Source organism: Odocoileus virginianus, chromosome 16 (assembly GCF_023699985.2).
Source record: "Odocoileus virginianus isolate 20LAN1187 ecotype Illinois chromosome 16, Ovbor_1.2, whole genome shotgun sequence".
Lineage (NCBI taxonomy): Eukaryota > Metazoa > Chordata > Mammalia > Artiodactyla > Cervidae > Odocoileus > Odocoileus virginianus.
This window is the reverse complement of record NC_069689.1, coordinates 15,332,390-15,345,730: the sequence shown is the minus strand read 5'-3', so window position 1 is coordinate 15,345,730 and position 13,341 is coordinate 15,332,390. Positions and strand designations below refer to the sequence as shown.

At 43.9% G+C, this 13,341-nt stretch overlaps 1 protein-coding gene across 1 annotated transcript in view; it reads left to right on the top strand.

The window, feature by feature from the left end:
* Positions 1-13,341, top strand: part of AK7 (adenylate kinase 7) — a 64,201-nt gene that overhangs the window by 12,798 nt on the left and 38,062 nt on the right. Inside the window, exons 4-5 of the mRNA XM_020899126.2 lie at positions 1,056-1,164; positions 9,531-9,625. Of these exons, the coding sequence (XP_020754785.1) occupies positions 1,056-1,164; positions 9,531-9,625 (204 nt within the window). The remainder of the gene's footprint in view (positions 1-1,055; positions 1,165-9,530; positions 9,626-13,341) is intronic.

Below are 13,341 nucleotides of genomic sequence, written 5' to 3'. Positions count from 1 at the left end.
CATATCATATAAGAACTTGGTGTTTTTAACCATTAAAATTTTCTCTATTGCAGGGCTTTGCAGGTAGCTCAGAGGTTAAAGAATCTAACTGTTAATGCAGGAGACATGGGTTTGATCCCTGGCCTGGGCTTCCCTGGTAGCTCAGAGGGTAAAGCGTCTGCCTGCAACGCAGGAGACCCGGGGTTCAATTCCTGGGTCGGGAAGATCTGCTGGAGAAGGAATTGGCAACCCACTCCAGTACCCTTGCCTGGAAAATCCCATGGACAGAGCACCTTGGTGGGCTACAGTCCATGGGATTGCAAAGAGTCGGGCATAACTGAGAGACTTCACTTTCACTTTTGGGGAAGATCCCACATGCCATGGAGCAACTAAGCCCATCCATCACAACTACTGAGCCTGTACTCTAGAGCCCAGGAGCTCCAACTGCTGAAGCACATACACCCTAAAACCCGTGCATGGCCGCTAGAGATTAGCCCCCACTCTCCACAACTAGAGAAAAACCCATGGAGCAATGAAGACCCGGCACAGCCAAAAATAAGTAAAACATTTCTTTAATTCTGTATTTTTTAAATACTCCCAGCTGTCAACTGTGATAAGTTACCTTACATTTTGAGACCAGATTTGTTCCATCCTGAGGATTCTGAAATAATCCACACTAATCACTTATCAGCACTTCTGAGTCATTCATGATCTATAACGGCTCAAAGAAACTTGTTCAAAGATTGAGTTCCTTTTAAATGCCTCACACATTTTCTTCCAGCGTGCTCTAATTCTTCCCTCCTGAATCAGGGTTTAAACAGTAGGCAGAAATAGTACCTAAGATCTTTATGTAATTTGCTTATTCATCTGTTCCTGGCTATTTTCATAAACTTTGTTATTTGAAAACTACACACAGAAGAGAGCCAAAATTTCATTTTAAGTTAAAAAAATCCTTCTGTGATTTTTTTATGTGGGACTATCCAGGCGGCATGTCTTATTTGGAAATTGTCACTCCCATCTAAATATTAAGGTGACATTGCTTCTTGCAACAAATTACTGTCAACTTTCTTTTTCAGGGCATCTCTCAAGAAGATCTTCTCTTGCGCCTGCTGGAATGTGATGTTATCATTTATAACATCACTGAGAACCCCCAGCAAGCGGAGGAAGCCATCTGGGCAGTCTCTGGTCAGTGAGATGCACCCTTGATCTCCAGGGGCGGGACTTTCATGCCATATACCTTACCTAAGAGCCATCCCAGGAACACTAGGCAAATTAGAACCATGGAAGAACTGATCTGAAATTTACCTAAAACAGGAAGTGAGATCAAACTAGTGGATATGCCTATGGATAATGTTACAACATACACAGAGACATATGAAAATATTTAAGTGTGTATGTGAGCAAGAATCAATTCATACTGGGAATTCCCTGGAGGTCCAGTGGTTAGGACTGTGTGCTTTCACGGCCAAGGGCCCCAGGTTCAAATCCTTGTTGGGAAACTAAGATCCCCACGGCTAGGCAGGCAAAAAAAAAAAAAAAATCAATTCATGTTGGGCAGCACCAAACTGGAAGTGGTTAGGAGCCCCACTAACAGGAACTAGGGCCAAGACTGCGAAAACCCAGAGGCAATGCAATTATTTGATTGGCTACAGCTTAAGTATTAGTCACTCAGTCATGTCCGACTCTTTGTGACCCCATAGACTATGGCCTGCCAGACTCCTCTGTCCGTGGAATTCTCCAGGCAAGAAATATTGGAGTGGGTAGCCATTCCCTTCTCCAGGGGATCTAACTGACCCAGGGTTCAAACTTGGGTCTCCCACATCACAGGCAGATTCTTTACCATCTAGGTCACGAGGGAAGAGAAAAGCCAGAAGCATGCAGTTATTTGATTGGCTGCAGCTTAAGCATTTCCCTTATTTGGAAGAGTCTATTGACTATTTGTGATTAGTTTCTTTAGGTTAGGGTTTGCTCATCTAGGCTGCTAAAGTGCTAGGGCCACCTCAGTCTAATGACTTCCTTGCTAAATTAATTTAGCAACAGGTACTCCTGAAGGAGAGAATTTTTTAAATTGAAGTATAGTTGATATGGTGGTTTAGTCGCTAAGTTGTGTCCAGCTCTCGTGACCCCATGGACTATAGCCCAACAAACTCCTCTGTCCACAAGATTTTCCAGGCAAGAATATTAGAATGGGTTGCTATTCCTTTTCCAGATCTTCCCAACCCAGGGATTGAACCCAGGTCTCCTGCATTGCAGGATTCTTTACTGTCTGAACTACCAGGGAAGCCAAAATTGATGTACAATGTTATAAAAGTGTACAATATTATAAGTCACAATTTTTGAAGGCTATACTCTACTGATTATAAAATGGTTGACTGTATTTCCTGTGTTGCACAATATATCCTTATAGCTTATTTTATCCTAATGTTGTTATTGTTTAGTTGCTCAGTCGTGTCTGACTCTGTTGACGCTATGGACTGCAGCAGGCCAGGCCTCCTTGTCCCTCACCATCTCCCGAAGTTTGCCCAAGTTTATGTCCATTACATCGGTGATGCCATCCAGCCATCTCACCCTTTCTCCTTCTGCCCTCAATCTTTCCCTGCATCAGGGACTTTTCCAATGAGTCAGCTGTTCACATCAGATGACGAAAATACTGGAGCTTCAGATTCAGCATCAGTCCTTCCAGTGAGAATTCAGGATTGATTTCCCTTAAGATTGACTGGTTTGATCTCCTTGCTGACTAAGGCTTTCAGGAGTCTTCTCCAGCACCAGAGTTCAAAGGCATCAATGCTTTGGCGCTCTGCCTTCTTCATGGTCCGGCTTTCACAACCGTACATGACTACTGGGAAGACCATAGCCTTGATTATACGTAATAGTTTGTATCTTTTAATTCCCTACCCTTATCTAGCTCCTCCCGCTTCCCTTCCCCTACTGGTAACCACTAGTTTTTTCTCTAGTTCTGTGAGTCTCCTTCTTTTTTGTTATATTCCCTAGTTTGTGTATTTTTTAGATTCCACATATAAGTGATATTAGACAGTATTTGTCCTGCTCTGTCTGATTTATTTTACTAAGCATAGTAAGTCTATCCATGTTGTTACAAATGGCAAAATGTCATTCTTTTTTTATAGTTGAGTAGTATTCCAATGTACACACACACAAATATATATCTATCTATATGAATTCTTTTTTATCCCTTCATCTGTTGAAGGGCCTTAGATTGCTTCCATATCTTGACTCTTGTAAATAATGCTGCTGTGAACATGGGGTACATATATCTTTTTCAATTAGTGCTTTGTTTTTCCAGATACAGACCCAAGAGTGGAACTGCTGGGTCATATGATAGTTCTATTTTTAGTTTTTTGCGAAACTTCCATATTGTTTTCCACAGCAGCTACACCAGTGTACATTCTTGGCAATAGTATACAAGGGTTCCCTTTTCTCCACATCCTCACCAGAATTTGTTATTTGTTGTCTTTTTGATAACAGCCATTCTAACAGAAGTGAGGTGATATTTTATTGTGGCTTTGATTTGCATTTCCTTCATGATTAGGGATGTTGAGCATCTATTCATGTGTTTGTCGGTCATCTGCATTTCCTCTTTGGAAAAATATCTATCCACTTCTGCCCATTTTTAAAATTGTGCTGTTTGTTTTTTTGATGTTGAGTTGAATGAGCTGTTTATATATGTTGATATTAATCCCTTATTGTTTTGACCCATTTGCAAATAGTTTCTCCCCAGTAGTACATTGTCTTTTCATTTTGTTAGTGGCTATGCAAAAGCTTTTAAATTTAATTAGGTCCCATTTGTTTGTTTTCCTTTTTATTTCCTTTGCTTTAGGAGACAGATCAAAAAAAATATGGCTATACTTTATATCAAAAAGTGTTCTGCCTATGTTTTCCTCTAGGAGTTTTATGGTTTCCAGGATTACAGTTAGGTCTTTAATCCATTTTGAGTTTATTTTTGCATATGATGTTAGGGAGTGTTCTGAGTTCATTCTTTTACATGTAACTGTCCAGTTTTCCCAGCGTCATTTATGGAAGAGACTGTCTTTTTCTCCATTGGGTATTCTTGCCTCCTTTACCACAGATTGACCATAAGTGCGTGGGTTTCTTTCTGGGCTTTCTAGTCTATTCCACTGGTCTATGTGTTCAAAGAATAGAATATTTTTAATCATTTAAAGAAATGAAACCTTAATGTTTAAACACCTTTATTCATTCTAGGACACTGCTCAAGGAGGTCGGGTTGAATGTGTTGGGAAGATACAAAGACAAATAAAAGTGGTATCGCAAGGCTCTTTTAGGCCCACAGGAGAGCTGAGGGACTCAGGAGAAACTTTTGTGCAGGACAGAGAATGGCATGTTGATACAATAGGTATCACGAGGTGGATGTGACTTTAGGGGAAGAGGAAGTATTTCTAACTCTGTGGATTCGATGCAGTTCAACAGATGTTCCCTGATAGCAGGGGTCAGGAAGGCCTTGCAGAGAACACTTGCAAGTTTTAAAAGCTTTGAAAAAGTAATAACCTCTAAGGAACAAAGTGATGTTTAGCAACTGGGTGCTTTGTAATTCATATTCTTATTAAAGCCAGAGCAACTGAGCTTATTTGAATTGTCATTCTAGACCAGGAGGACAGCCAAAGAGACACAAAGCACCTTACTTTGCAGTATTTTTCACTTTTATGTTAGGTGCTTCCCTGCTGGCTCAGACTGTAAAGAATCTGCCTGCCAGTGCAGGAGACCCAGGTTCTATCCCTGGGTTGGGAAGATCCCTGGAGGAAGGAATGGCTACCCTCTCCAGTATTCTTGCCTGGAGAATTCCATGGACAGAGGAGCCTGGCGGGCTATAGTCCGTGGGTCACAAAGAGGTGGACACAACTGAAGACTATCACTTACACTTCAATATCTTCATTTTTGGCAGATTAGTCCAGAAGCCAGCAGATTTTTTTCTGTAAAAGGCCAGATTTTCGGCTTTTCAAGCCAGCTTCTCTGCCATTGTAGCACAAATGCAACCGTAGACAAAATGTAAATGAATGAACCGGGTTCCAATAAAACTTAGAAATATATTTATTTATTTGGCTGTTCCAGGTCTTAGTTGCAGTTTGGGGGACCTAGTTCCCCGACCTAAGATCGAACCCAGGCCTCCTGCTTTGGAAGCACAGAGTCTTATCCACTGGACCACTAGGGAAGTTCCATTCAACAAAACCTTATTTACAAAAACAACATAATAAGTACATTGCCAACCCCTGAATAAGAAGAATAGAAAAACTGTATTTTGGCTTATGTTCAAAGAAATGGAATGAAGCTTCAGGAATATCTGTACCATATTCAGAGAAATAATGATGGGAAAGTACTCTCTCTGGATGTGTGGAAGTCCTCAGGAGCTTAGAATATTTGATTTCTCATTTATCACTGTGGGCCTACGTTTCATTCAGATACAAATCAAAAACATGAGCAATGTGTTATATTTCAGAACAGAGCTTTATAATTGCCTACTCCCCACATTTTGTCCCTTTGCAAATACTTCCAGATGATGTATAATTGCACTTTCTAAGATAATTGCACCACCTAAAATAATAATCAGACCTAATGTTTATTGAGTTCTCATTTTGTGCTGGTCTTTGGAAATTGATTTTTTTCTATATAATATATACTCAGAGTTTTCCTTAAATTTTAATTCTCTTCTGAAATAAAACCTGGACGTATTTCAAAAATTAAAAAAGCAGAGGAGGATTTAGAAGAAAAAAAAAAAACAATTTCCTGCATTTCTTTCCCATTCCATCCTTACTCCTCCAAAGGAAGCTAATTTAACCCACTTGTTGCTTTTAGTACACACACACAAAAAGTACCTGCACTGATGTCCTTTGATTATGAATTTTAGACATTAACTACTGACTTCCTGCTATAACAGATGAGCCTCAGCACCTTGTAGGTTCCCTCTCACTAATCATCACGGGAACACGGTAGGTTTAATCTCGGGTGGCCTCAGCCTGCAGTGGCTTGGAGCGGGGTTTCAGTTCCCGGCCAGAGATTGAGGTCAGTCGAGGCGATGAGAGCATCTAGTCCTAACCACCAGACCATGGGTCAGTGATAAGACCCTGGCCCCGTGGCTTTGCAGAAATGAATTCCCATGAAGACAGTAGTGAAACAAGTAAAATGTTTACTTGGAGGAAAAGAGTACAAGTAAGTGTGGATAGACACCAGTGGACTCAGAGAGGGAATCTGAGTGCCGTTGGGTATGGGGCCTTTTTCCTGGGTTTCTTTTGGTGAATCATTTTGATTTGCCCGGTGTAGAGTCCATATTCAGTGTATCTCAGGATCCTCCCACATGTGCGTGCACGTCTCTCAGCCAAGATGGAATCCACCGAAGAGGCCTATGGGTAGTGAGCATCACTTACTATGGGGTGGTGCCCCCTCCCTTTCTGACCTCCAAGGAGCCTTTCTGTGCATGCATACTCAGGGAGGTCTCCTGACTTCAAGAATGAGAAAAATAGGTGGTCTCTTATCTAGAGTCACTTGGACAGCGAGGTGATCAAACCAAGTCAGTCCTAAAGGAAATCATTCAGTTGCTCAGTCATGTCTGACTCTGAAACCCCATGGACTGAGGCACACCAGGTCTCCTTGTCCATCACCAATTCCCGGAGTGGACTCAAACTCACATTCATTGAGTCAGTGATGCCATCCAAACACCTCATTCTCTGTCATCCCCTTCTCCTCCTGCCTTCAAGCTTTACCAGCATCCCGGTCTTTTCAAATGAGTCAGTTCTTCGCATCAGGTGGCCAAGGTATTGGAGTTTCAGCTTCAGTATCCATTCTTCCAATGAATATTCAGGACTGATTTCCTTTAGGATGGACAGGTTGAATCTCCTTGCAGTCCAAGGGACTCTCAAGAGTCTTCTCCAACACCACAGTTCAAAAGCATCAATTCTTCAGTGCTCAGCTGTCTTTATAGTTCAGCTCTCACATCCATACATGATTACTGGAAAATCAACCCTGAATATTCATTGGAAAGACTGATGCTGAAGCTCCAATACTTTGGCCATCTGATGCAAAGAGCCAATTCATTGGAAAAAGATCCTGATGCCAGGAAAGATTGAAGGCAGGAGGAGAAGGGGGTGACAGAGGATGAGACGGTTGGATGGCATCACTGACTCAATGGACGTGAGTGTGAGCAAACCCAGAGAGATAGTGAAGGACAGGGAGGCCTGGCATGCTGCAGTTCATGGGGTTGCAAAGAGTAGGACATGACAGCAACTGAACAACAACATCGGATCACAGAGAACAATTTCCCAACTCTTTGCCCCGGGGGCCCATCTATCTCCTGCCTCAGGTTCTCAAACTTTGATACTACAATACTTCTCATGGGAAACTCTTTGGTGGCTCAGCAGTAAAGAATCCGCATGCCAGTTCAGGAGACTCAGAAGACTTGGGTTTGGTCCCGGGTTTGGGAAGATCCACTGGAGGAGGAAATGGCAACCCACTCTGGTATTCTTGCTTGGAAAATCCCCTGGTGGGCTGCAGTCCATGGATTGCAAACAGTTGGACACAGCAGTGAGTTCCACTCCACTCCTATGCTTAAATGTGTGGAGAGCCCTCGTGGAAAATAACAAACCTTTTGGACACCAAGTACTCATGTATCCAGTCCACCACTATTCTAAATTCCAGTGTCTACACATTGTTCATAATCAAGCATCAGGGTGTTACCAAAACCCTCCACCCCCAGCCCCCAGCCACCACTCATGGGCTGCTCTACCCCAGCCAGGGGAATTTGGGGAGAAAGGAAAATTACTTCCTTCCACAAGGACCTAAGCTATAGTACTGCTTTATGTGAAATCATGAGAGGGCCTGGTCCATTAAAAAAAAAATCGAAATAATGCTATTTATAGCAATATGGATGGACCTAGAGAATATCATACTACGTGAAGTGAGTTTAGAGAAAGACTATATCACTTACATGACATAGGCTTTTTTATAAGCCTAAAAAATGTAAATGAATTTATTTAAAAAATAGAAATAGACTCACAGACACAGAAAAGAAACTTACGGTTATGGATTGGTTGGGGGTAGATAACTTAAGAGTTCAGGGTTAACACGTACACACTATTATATATAAACTAGGTGAACAACAAGGGTCTACTGTATAGCACAGGTCTTGTAATAGTATCCATAGTCATGGTCTTGTAATAACCTATAATGGAAAAGATTCTGAAAGAAAGAATGTATAGATACAGATTTTATTTGTACTTGCTAAGAGTGTCCAGTTCTTTGCAACCCCATGGACAGTAGCCCACCAGGCTCTTCTGTCCATGGGATTTCCCAACCAAGACTGCTAGAGTGGGTTGCCATTTCCTTCTCCAGGGATCTTCCAGACCAGGGGATCAAACCTGCATTTCCTGCATCTCCTGCATTGGCAGGTGGATTCTTTACCACTGAGCCACCAGGGAAGCCATATAGGTATAGATAGATACAACTGAACCACTTTGCTATACACCTGAAGCTAGCTGCAAATAACAATAACTAACAAATAACACTGAAAGTTAGCTATACTTCAGTTTTTTTAAAAAGATTTAAAAATACAGAGAGGCCTTGCCTTCTGATTCAGGCCTCCCAGTCCATTCTCCATGAAGCCAGAGGAGAGACATAGTGGGGACCACAGGCCAGACAACCAGGCTTCTAGAACTGGACTCTGTTCCACGGCTTCATTCCATGATTCTGAGCAAACGGAAAGTGTGCTCCCCTTCCCTTATCTATAAAAACAGCTGTTAGCATCTTCCTCCTGATGGTAAGAATTCAGTGTTATGTGTGTGTTAGTTGCTCAGTCGTGTCTGACTCTTTGCAACCCCAGGGACTGTAGCCCGCCAGGCTCCTCTGTCCATGGAATTCTCCAGGCAAGAATATTGGAGTGGGTCGCCATGCCCTCCTCCAGGGGATCTTCCCAACCCAGGGATCGAACCCGGTCTCCTGCTTTGAAGGTGGGTTCCTTACCATCTGAGCCACCAGGAATTATTCACTAAAGCCCATGAATTTTTCCCATTCATGCCCTGGTGGCTCAGTCGGTAAAGAATCTGCCTGCAATGCAAGAGACGGTGTGTTCCATCCCTGGGTTCCATCCCTGGGTCAGAACGATCCCCTGAAGGAGGAAATGGCAACCCACTCCAGTATTCTTGCCTGGAGAATCCCATGGACAAAGGAGCCTGGCAGGGTTACAGTCCATGGGAGTTGCAAAGAGTAGGACAACAACTAAGCTACTAAAACACCACCATGTCAGCTATAATTACTAGTATCACGAGCCCTCCTAAAGATGGAAGCACACCGCTGCAGGCCAGGAAATAGGAAGGGGCTGGATTGTGAGCTGGATTGTGAGGAAGTCAGATGGCTGGAGGGAGGTGGCCAGGAGCAGAGACTAGGTGGGGCAGTGAAGCATCAGGGGGGCGCCCCCGGTGTAAAGTCGCTTCTTGAAAGGAGTCACTTCAAGTCCGGCTGGTGATGAGAAGTGCACAGCATTTTAACACGTTCTGCATGCATCCAAATAACCACTCCGCTTTTTGGCCCCACAGCCCTAAATGAAGAAAGCAGCCATTTCGAAAAGCGGAAGGTGTTTATTTTGGTCTCCACAGTGATGACCTGGGCGCGTTCCAAGCCCCTGGACCCGGTAAGTAGTGCGCTAGCTTTTCTTTTATGCAGCATTTCGGCCTCCGTACCTTGTAGTCTGCACGTGGAGAGAGCTTTCTACAGTTTTCAATGTGCTTACACTCCTGAACTCTGCCCCTTAATAAGCACTCTGCAGCATTCATGGACAGGGAAGCCTGGCGTGCTGCATGTTAGCCTGGAGTTGCAAACAGTCGCACACGACTGAGCGACTGAACTGAGAATTCATGGGCTCCAAGCCACTCCACTCCAGGGGGCCAAGTTGTTTTACAAGCCCCTGAGAATGAAGAGGAAAATGCTGCCTGTTCAACTATAACAAACCTTATCACTTTTTATTTTAAATGTATTAAAAGCATGCTCTTTTAGACTTACCTATACCTATATTTTTGTCGTGTATATTCCCTTGCATACATTTAAAGGGAAAATATAAGCAAAATACAGTGGTTCTAGTATTCCCCAAACTTCTTCAAACTCAGTTCAGGGGCTTCCCTGATGGTCCAGTGGCTAAGACTCCACACTCCACACCCCCCAGGGGTTTGATCCCTGGGGTGGTGCAGTGGTAAAGAATCTGCCTGCCAATGCAGGAGACCAAGGAGATGCAGGTTCGACCCCTGGGTAGAGAAGATCCCCTGGAGGAGGAAATGGCAACCAACTCCAGTATTCTTGCCTGGGAAATCCCTTGGACGGAGGAGCCTGGCAGGCTACAGTCTGTGGAGTTGGGCTACAGTCTGTGAGGTTGCAAAGACTCAGACACGACCGAGTGACTGAGCACACACTTTCTTATAAAGCTGATATCATTGATTTGTCTGCTGACATCAGATTTCCATCTGCTGCTCTGTCTCCATGGCGCTGTGTCTGTGAACTGCCTTTTCATCCCAGTGCTGAATCACACTATAATCTTTGAAAAGACATCCTAAAAGGCAATTAGACCAACATGTGTAGTACCTAAGTCAGTATAAAGATGATGTGTGCTCAAGGTGACCCCAAGGTGACCCAGGGTCCAGAGCACGGCACGGCGGATGCTTCCTGGCTGAGCACATTGTGATAAGCCAGTGATGACAGGACATGTTCCAATTTCAGAGATGTCAAAATGGGGAAGGAAAAAGGCACATGTTAGACTCAATGGAGTGCTTTATTTATAACAAGGACGTACTTAAGCATTTATCACACTTCTTGCGTCAGAGGTCATTTATCTGTTTAATTTGCTCTCCCTCAGTGGACGCAGAGGTCCTCGAGGGCAGGAACGGGAGGGTTTCTGTCCCTTTCTTGTGAATCTCACTCACCTCCTCCACTTGGTTGCCATCGCCTCAAGGAGCAGGCCTTTCACTTTATTCCTGTTGAAGTTCCAACCCTCAGAGTGTCTAGTAAAGCATCCGCTACAATACAGTCGTTGGTCACTTGACTGGCTGATCATTTCGCTGGCCTGATTGATTGTCCTCACTCCTTCAGTTATTAACAAACTCATACAGACTTAAGCAAAATGGGGATTTATTAACTCATAACTGGGTACTCAGACAATGGCCTTCAGATACATCTGTATCTGGGGGCTTAAACAGTGCTCAGAACTAACCTCCTCTTTCTCTCCCTTCAATTGCTTCTTTTCTCCTCTAGGCTTATTCTCGGTTAAGCTCTCCACTCCTTCTGGCCCCTAGGAGCTCCCAGGCTTATATCTCTAGAGCTTGACTTCTCTTCTCCCTTTAGGCCATGTCCCTCCCCAGATCTGGAATATGCCGTTCTTCCAGGCCTTATGTCACAGGCCTGACCATGAACCAGTCACTGTGACCGGGGGAATGCCGAACACTGATTGACCAGACCTGGGATCATGTACCCACTTCTAGAGGCAGGAATGATCAGCCTCCTGAACTAAATAGGCCGAGTGGGGAAGAGATGGTTCCTCCAAAGAAAATATGGGGAAGTGGCTCCAGTGTTAGCTTCTGTGTCCCTTTGGCATGTTCCCATCCTCTCACCATGGTTTTTTTTTTTTTTAAACAATTTTTTGTTGTTCTTCAGTCACTCAGTCATGTCCGACTCTTTGCAACCCCATGGACTGCAGCCTTCCTGTCCTTCACCATCTCCCAGACCTTGCTCAAACTCATGTCCTCTGAGTCGATGATGCCATCCAGCCATCTCATCCTCTGTTGCCCCCTTCTCCTCTTGCCCTCAATCTTCCCCAGCATCAGGGTCTTTTTCAATGAGTCGGCTCTTTGCATCAGGTGGCCAAAGTATTGGAGCTTCAGCTTCAGCATCAATCCTTTCAGTGGTTATTCAGGATTGATTTCCTTTAGGATTGACTGGTTTGATCTCCTTGCTGTCCAAGGGACTCTCAAGAGTCTTCTCCATCACCACAACTTGAAAGCATAAATTATTCAGCTCTCTCATAAATTATTCAGTCTTCTTTATGGTCCAACTCGCACATCCATACATTACTACTGGAAAAACCATATATTTGACTATATGGACCCTTGTAAGCTAAGTGCTCTCTGCTTTTCAACATGCTGTCTAGGTTTGTCATAGATTTTCTTCCGAGGAGTAAGCATCTTTTAATTTCATGACTGCAGTCACAGTCCACAGTGATTTTCGAGCCCAAGAAAATCAAATCTGCTGCTGTTTCCTCGTTTTCTCCATCTATTTGCCCTGAGGTGATGGGACCAGGTGCCATGATCTTAGTTTTTTGAATGTTGACTTTTAAGCCAGCTTTATCATTCTCCTCTTTCACCTTTCTCCTCTTTCATCAAGAGGGTCTTTAGTTCCTCTTTGCTTTCCGCCATTTGAGTGGTATTATCTGCATATCTGAGGTTGTTGATATTTCTCCCGGCAGTCTTGATTACAGCTTGAGCGTCACCCAGCCCGGCATTTCTCATGATGTACTCTGCATATAAGGTAAATAAGCAGGGTGACAATATACAGCCTTGACATACTCCTTTCTCATTTTGAACCAGTCCATTGTTCCAAGTCCAGTTCTATCCAGTCACATGACCACACCCAACTGCAAGGAAGCCTGGGAGATGCCGTCTAGCCCTGTACCCAGGAAGTCAGCTGAGTCCAGGCTCCTCTGGGAAGGGCTCATCCCTAACGAAGGGAGACTTAAGCAAGATGCAGCATTCGTCCCTCTGGGGATGTTGTTGTGCCTGGATGTGACACCTGAAACTGCTGCTGACAGTCTTCTGTGAGCCTGAAGAGGAAGATCACACCCCGAGGAAGACAGACTTAAAAAGGCATCCAAAGGGCTGAGACACGACACCTGAAGGCACTCGATTTGGGGATGTTACTTATGGGAACTAATGCATCCTCGCACTTTTGAGTCCATTTTGAGTTCCAGGTTTTGTTATTTGTAGCCAAAAACATCTAAACAATTACAAAACTGCATTTAGTTCAGTTCAGTTCGGTTCAGTCACTCAGTCGTGTCTGACTCTTTGCGACTCCATGGACTGCAGCATGCCAGGCCTCCCTGTTCATCACCAACTCCCAAAGCTTACCCAAACTCATGTCCATTGAGTCGGTGATGCCATCCAACCATCTCATCCTCTGTCGTCCCCTTCTCCTCCTGCCTTCAATCTTTCCCAGCATCAGGGTCTTTTCCAATGAGTCAGCTCTTCACATCAGGTGGCCAAAATATTGGAGTTTCAGCTTCAACATCAGTCCTTCCAATGAACACCCAGGACTGATTTCCTTTAGGATGGGCTGGTTGGATCTCCTTGCAGTCCAAGGGACTCTCAAGAG